We start from the raw sequence: 8,007 nt of genomic DNA on the forward strand, positions 1-8,007 counted from the left end.
ATACATTTAAGGTTGATCGGATCAGTCGTAACTCTTTGTTAAGATGGGTCCCTGAAGTTTCTTGTGAAATGAGGGGGTTAAGAATTTACTCTGCAAATAGGGGTGCTTGGGAACTGGAATTTAACATGAAATGGGGGTCATCATGAACTTGCACCTGAAATTAGGGGCTTAGGGACGGGGAAGAACGAGTTGATCAATGAAAAGGGATGAAGAAGATATTCCTGGAAACTGATGACGTGGCGTGAAAATGTACTAAAACACTTATTGTTCAATTTAGTAACCAATTCAGCATTGTTCAGCCTTGTGCAAGGAATACTGAAATATCTTATTGCATTCTAAGGCATATGACATATGAGAAATGTTACCATCATTTCGAGAAATAGAGATATAGGAATGAAATACAAAGAAAGACGTAGATAATTACTGAAAGGAATGATACAAACGGGCGAAATGGAAACAGGTCTTGATGGGGGGGGGGGTGTTATCATTCTTTTAGGGGGTGCAAGTCACAAATTTTCAACGAGGATCTTAGTTATTCCTACACAGTGTTGTTTTTTCAAGAGGGAACAGGTGATTTTTTTGAGAATCCTGAAAGCGATGGATTGAAGTAACTAAGTAGTATAGAGGAACTTTTTTAGTTTGAATGGTAAAAAAAGGAATAAGTGGATTATCATTTTGGTAAATTTGGATCAAACTTTCAAAAGTTTAATTTTTCACAACTTCCCCTTTAAAGGGGAAGGGCAATTGCCCCTTTTTCATATAAAACTGAATTGCAGCATAATATTAGTTGGACCACGTTTGGAAAAATAAGGTCTAATCATTATTTTTTATCAAAAATTTTTAAAATGATCCTGCTTCCCCAACAATTAATGTAATCCATATCAAGGTTTATCTATTCGTTTCCTTTACATGTGAACCTTGCTCTTTCCTTATTTTCTCCCCCTTTTAAATGGGATTATTGTAAAAAAAATAACGTAGAAGGAATTTAAAATTCCTCATCCTTCCAAACAGAATAAATCAAAAGCTACAGTTATTATTTTGTATACAAGTATGTTTATCATGGGCCTTTTAAAAAGTTATTTTTCGAAGTAATTTCAAGACGTTTTGATAAGATATTGGAAGTATAGTTAAGAAAGCTTTTAAGTAAAAAAAATGTCTGATATTATAGGGAGCTGCATCATGACCCCGACTGGAATCGATAATGCATACAGTATGGACTATGGAAATTATGTTTAAAAAAAACATTTATAATACGCTGTACTATATGAATTTCACAGAAGTTGTTTAAAAAGAGTTTGAAATCTTAAACAAAGAGGGGGTAACCAGAGATCTGAGAGATTAAAAGAAAACTTAGATAATCGGTATACAATCAAATGGGGAGTTAAAGACAAAATTACCAACTTTAAAGCAAGTTTACCAATTTGAGGATCCCCACACAGCAAAAACAAGTGATTTAAATTTGACGCAATGCAATGGTGTTGACTATCACATTTACAAGTACATTACAGTATTTGTTCAACATTTAAAAAAAATCATGCTTAATTCATTGACAAATAAATATCGAAAAAATTACTTTGTTCAGTTTTTAAACACAAACACTTGTTTAAACTGTTTGAACAATAAGGTTCACGTAGTGAAAAACATGGTACAGTGTTTTTACTACAAAAAGATACAGTACGTGTATCTCTCAATGATCCAAAAATGGATAAATATAGTACGCCCTCTATCGATAGGATGACAAATGCTTCCATCAAGTTCAAAGGTAGCTGGGAAAAACCAGTTCTATTTATAATTATACTATTATGTTATTGTATTATATCGCAGCTTCCTCGTTCTTTATCAATGTACACAAAGTCATATTGTAATAGGAGTTTCGCACACACAGTCATTTCACGACGTGCACAATAATTATATATACTCGTAGCTGCCTCTCACAACTAATTAGTACTCAGTTTCGTTGAAATAGTTTGACTTTAGAATTTATGTAGCAATGGCTGAAAAGATTGAAATAGAGAAAGCATCTAGCACTTCACAGGACCTGATATGTCCGCTATGTCTTGATATTTTTGATGAACCAACGATCCTGACGTGCGGACACACTTTCTGTCGAAAGTGTCTCAAGAAATATGATCTGACCCACCAGGACATTGACCACATGGTCTGTCCTCTCTGTAGGGAGATCACCAAGTTGTCTGCGAACCGTGTCGACGATCTCCGCCTCAATGTCCCCATCAACGGATGCGTAGATGATTACCACGCCAAGTGTGGAGGGATGAATGCAGTCCTTGAGTTGCGTCCAAAATGCACGGCTTGCAAACTTCAGCAAGACGCTGTCTCCTTCTGCAGAACATGTAATAACTACATATGTGATAAGTGTTTACAACCTCACCAGTACATGACCATGTTTGAAGATCACGAGATTGTCTCCGTGGAGGATGTCATCGAAGGGAAGGTCAGCATTGGTCATCAATTTGAGAAATGCTCCATCCACAAACAAGAGAACAAAGATATGTTTTGTGATGATTGCAAGGTCCGTGTCTGTCTCAGATGCGTGGTCGTTGGTCATAAGGTCCATAACATCAAGAACCAGTCTGACTTCGAGCAGGAGTTGAGGCGAAAGGTAATGGTCATTTAACAATTGGGATATTAAATACTCTAAAAAAGGTTTACCCGATACTGAGTAAAATGGGAACATGCATGTTGGTTGAGTAAAAAGATACCCAATATTTTGTAAATTTTACGCAATGTTGCGTTGAAATAGCCCAATGTGGGGTAAAAACATACTCAGCAAACATGCATGTTCCCTTAATACACAATATTGGGTAAAATTCTACTCAGTGTTTTTAGAGTGTAGAAAAAAACATATTAAAGAACACGCTGATGTAGATTGTGCCGCTAAAAAAAGGAGAATATGGTGATACTAGCTATTCTTTTACTAATACTCCTGACCTCCTCCCCCCTCCTCATCTAGGGGACGCGGAACCAGTTGTGAAATGTTACATGTCCCCCCCCCTCTTTCTCGGATCAGCCCCCGCTCTCAAAACAATGCCATGACACCCGTGTTATAACAACCGTGTGAGTAAAAAAATGACACCTCATAAATCCCTATTTAAACGAAAATATATGCCATTCACATAATCATATATGGCCTGAAAGAATATTTTCTCCCAAATAACTTACGTTATTTATGTGGACTATGTTCCTGCTTGGATGATCAGGAGGTATTCTTTTATTCTTATTTGTATTGATGTAAATTTGGATTGGCGCTAAAGTAAGACATGGCTGCAATAAATTACTCCATATGTCAGTGATCTCATAATATATACAAGAGTTCTATCAAAATCCATTTCAGAATACGTTCGTTATCGATAATTTACATTTATTATTTAATAACGACTTTTAAGTATTAATTCTCAAGTTGATTTCATTGAAGGGATTTGCAAATTAATATGTTTACTAAATCATGATGGATTATGACGTCATTGGCATACGGATTCATTCATTGCAGTTATGCCTAACTTTCGCGTACATAAACATTTACATCACTGCAAAGAATACCAACTGATTAGTGATGACATGCCACATAAATAATTTATTTAATTAAATTTTGTGGAAGAAGATACTCTTTCCAAATATAATGAATATGCGTTCAAGAATTTCCCTTCAATTTGGGACTTATGAGGGGTCAAGATTTTTTTATTCACACGGTAATGGTGATAATATTGTTAATAATAACAATGAAAAAATGATTAGAAATGATAATAGTGGTAATTGTAGTAATAATGATGCTATTATCAATTTCAGCAAAATCTATAATTATGATAATAATGTTGATATTAATCATAATTGAAACTATGATTAATAAAGATAATATAACAATAATAATAATACTTCTCATATAACGATAATAATTATAATAAATGTTCTTCCTATCCTTCGTTGCCGCCCCTATCCCCCACCCCACCCCCCCCCCCCACCCTCGTCCGAAATAAAGAATAAATTATTGATGTGACAACTTCCCTGGTATATTTACAAGCCAGACGTTATAACATGTATAACACATGCATTTAATAAAATTCTTCTAAATATACAAACTACATTTAACATGTTTACGGAACTGATTATTTTACAGCAAACGGTAACTATTCTCTCTCTCTCTGTTAGGTGGCAGCCCTTGCCCAGCAATGTGCAGCTAAGAAAGCTGAGCTGGAAAAGAACATTCAGAATATAGAAGAACAACGTCATGAGGTACACACTGCCATGCAGAAACTACTAGACGATGTCAGCCAGGCTTACAGCATCAAGGTCAAAGAGCTGGAAGGAAATCTTCAAGATCTCATTGAGCAAATAAATGAATTGAGGCGAAGTTTCGAGGATGATCTCAACATCTTAAAGTCCAAGGATCGACAGAGGATCAAGAGCATTTGTAGTTCGATTACATTGGTAGATAATGACAGACTGGGTCGTCTTGAGACAGAAAGTCTGTCTGCTCATAATTTGCTTTGTAATGAGCTAGAAGCTATGCTGAAAGAGGTTACCGATCGCACTTCTGCGGAAGTTATTACAAAGAAAGCACAGGAGAAGAGTTTTAATCCTGGAGATAAATCTTGTCTTGACCTCGGAAAAATATCAGACCCTATCGATCACACTTCTACTGTTGCTATCACGGAGAAAGCACAGAAGAGGTTTAATCCTGGAGATAAATCTTGTCTTGACCTCGGGAGCATCTCTGGATCAGATCCCAAGTTAGAAACCATGAAGTGTATAGATCTACGGGGAGGGATGGTTGGAATGACAGCTTACAGTCATACCAGTGTGGCCATCGTATATGGGAGTAATACACGAGGTACTGATATCATTGATACAGCTGGTGGAACGGAGCAGCATACAAACATACCACATGACGTTCGTTATCACGATATTGTGATTCAACGAGACGGTACATCATGTGTCTCAATTGGTGGTACAGAAGCACACGTGTATTCTACCAATGGCTCCAGGAAAGCAACAATCAGTGTGAGTGAGACTGGTTATTGTCTCACACTGAACAGAAGTCCATCAAATGAGATCCTCATTGCTAACGGTGCCAACAAAGTCTACATCTATGACCCGACTGGATCCACTCTCAAACACACTGTTCCAACAAAGCACGTGACGAGTCAGGTATCATCCACCAGGTCGGGTTTGATCGTCACCAGTTTATGTAATCTCACCAGTCCAAGCGTGGTGACGGTCTATGACAGGGATGGGAATGCTGGTGAGTCTCTACAAGCTCCAAACCGTGTCTATCTGTATGCTGCCGTGGATGAGCAGGACAGGGTGTATGTAGCGAGTGTTGATAGGAAGAATAGGAAGGTGGTGATCAGGCTCTATGATCTTGATGGTCTGAACCTGATGGAAAGAGCTGAGTTTAATGCACTTGATATGACATTGGGTTGGTGGTGGTGTTACTTGGTTTCCCTCTCTCCGGACCTACTCGCCTTTGCTTGTGACAAGAAGTTATATTTCATCAAGGTATCGTTGTAATCACGAGTATCTCACAATAAGTACGTATCACATGATTTATTGCTTTTTAATATAGTGTATGTGAATGGGATATCCGAAATTTTGTAATAACTTTTCTTGACTTTCCTACGTTTTGCTGTGTATATATAATACACAGGGCTTCTAACACGAATCGAATAAAAACTTGCATACACATATAACAATTTCATCATTGAAACTTGATCATTATTTCGTGAATATGAATTATCTAATGCTTAAGGTGTCATTAGGTCTCTGTTATGGAGAATTCCATGAAAGACTATTATATTAAACGAACTCTATATTTTGTGAGTGTCAAGATTAGTCTTTATGAAATTGTGTACAATTGATATGCTGTTTTCTTGCAAGTCAGCCTATTAGTTGTGGAGATACGTCAATGATCTCGAAATCTTAAATTTTTCTGCCCAGTGTTTATATGATGTGAAGGAAAAACCTAATAATCACGGATATCAGCTCATTTCTTTCCTATTCGACCGTAAAACCATTAATCTGAATAGGGCTATATTTCTTTTTGTGTGGAATGTACAGTGCGTATCAAAAAAAAGTTTACATTTTGAAAAAGCCCTGGGAATTAAAAAATATACAACATGTGGGTAATTTTTTCACATATAATCTTGGGTTTGGGTCTCATCTATCAAATGAAAGTAAACGTTTTGACAGAATGTTACACTTGAGTGAGCACTGTCCATTTTTGTAAAGCTCTCAGAAATCTGTTTGCGCAGAAATGCTCGTTTTCACGCTGTGTCAAGGGGAACGGGCGAAATCAAACTTACCCTGCGAAACATTTTTCATACATTTCCCTTGTACTTTTAGTCAATTTAGATAAAACGGATACATTCAAGCATTTTGTAACAATTTTGCCACCCAAATTGAAATTTCAATACTTAGTAAGCACAAACTTAACCCTTTTTGTGCCAACTGGATTTAAGGACATAGCTGAATCTGTACAAATGCTTACATAAGACATCTCCAGCATTTTTTCACTAAGTTTTTATCATTTAAAGTGGGTTTACATTTCATTTTTCATTTAATGCTCGTTTCTCCACACTTTTCCCAAGCTTAACAATGATTAACAAGATGAAAATCAAGCCTTAGCCATTTCATGTAAATCACAGCTCAGGGTAAAGCAAATATCGTCTTGATGGCCTTGGTTTGTGGGGAAGTGGGGTGGGGCGCAATGCACTCTTTGAAGTGTTTTGGCCAAGGAAACAAGTTAAAAAAGGTGAAAGATATCTTCAAATAAATTTTACTAGCTAAATTCAACGTGTTCTTCATGATTAAGGTCTCCTTTTATTCGCATAACTATTTCAAAGTTCTGCGCAAATCATTTTTCACTAACTTTTCAAAAGTAAGTGGTGCTCACTCAAGCGTAAATATTTTTCGACAGTTATTTCGTAATTTGCTTAAATGGATCTGTACCAATGTTAAAATGTGGAAAAATCTTCAGGATATTACAAATGTATAATTTTACAGGATTTTTTCAAAGTGTAAACTTTTTTTTGATACGCACTGTATAGTCCCCACAAACCGATTGATATATCAATATTTTCATTTTATGAAATGTACAGAATTACTGGAATATTCATTTTGTATTAAAACACCTCGCTGAATGATTAATGTTTATAAACAGTCACTACAAATACAAACTACGATATTAACATAATTTCAATTTCACGAGGGCATCCATAGAAATGTATTTATATCGAAGAACTTGTTATTGTTTATTTTTAATTGTTTTGCCTTTATTCAGAATACAATACATCATAATATAACAAAGGTATAAGAAGTAATATTTTCTTGCATTGCACATTGCCATACGTTCTATTTTACAAAATTCAGGTTAGCTTAATAAATGATTAAATTTCCATGAAATATAATAATAAAAACAACGAATCATATAAAGAAATAATACTTTGAACATTATTGAAATCAATATAAATCATCATAATTTGAATAAGGAATTTCTTGTGAGAAAAGATGAATGGTGTACATTAAGCCAATATAACACGGTGTATTTAATTAAATTTCTCAATATAAAAATGATTATGAATATCGGACTACGTGTTTATAACTTGCCGTTTGTGTATACCGCCCTCTTTCGAGAGAATCAGGACATGCTCTACCTTCGAACAACATGGAAAGGTATCTATTGGAGACTGAATTATTTTCTGGAGAAAATCTTTCATCATATTCACCTTTTTAGAAAATGTTGATGGAAAGAAACAACACAAATGCACATACATACGGTTGTCCACCCCCCCCCCCCAAAAAAAAAGGAGAATAAAAATCAATACAAATTTTTAAAAGGAAATGATTGGACTCTTTGTTTTTTTCTCAGATTTGACATTTATCGTGTAGAAGTGACAGAATGACGAATGACGTACTAGAAAACATGATAATTAATTGTGACATCCTATAAGGTCTTCCTTTAAGTAAAAGAATAGCACATGCACTTTAATAATG

General features: G+C 35.5%; 1 protein-coding gene across 1 annotated transcript; it reads left to right on the forward strand.

Moving 5' to 3' along the window:
* Positions 1-495: 495 nt before the first annotated feature.
* LOC129281414 (E3 ubiquitin-protein ligase TRIM71-like) lies at positions 496-7,803 on the forward strand. The gene is made up of 3 exons (XM_064113503.1): positions 496-646; positions 812-2,620; positions 4,165-7,803. The coding sequence occupies exons 2-3, from the start codon at positions 1,991-1,993 to the stop codon at positions 5,524-5,526; spliced, it is 1,992 nt and encodes a 663-aa protein (XP_063969573.1). The 5' UTR covers positions 496-646; positions 812-1,990; the 3' UTR covers positions 5,527-7,803.
* Positions 7,804-8,007: the final 204 nt, after the last annotated feature.

This window comes from Lytechinus pictus, chromosome 18 (assembly GCF_037042905.1).
Source record: "Lytechinus pictus isolate F3 Inbred chromosome 18, Lp3.0, whole genome shotgun sequence".
In the NCBI taxonomy this organism is placed as follows: Eukaryota; Metazoa; Echinodermata; class Echinoidea; order Temnopleuroida; family Toxopneustidae; genus Lytechinus; species Lytechinus pictus.

Coding starts and splice junctions, on each gene's coding strand:
- LOC129281414 (XM_064113503.1), top strand. CDS start 1,991: ATGGCTGAAAAGATTGAAATAGAGAAAGCATCTAGCACTTCACAGGAC. Junction 2,621..4,164: donor AGCAGGAGTTGAGGCGAAAG/GTAATGGTCATT, acceptor TCTCTCTGTTAG/GTGGCAGCCCTTGCCCAGCA.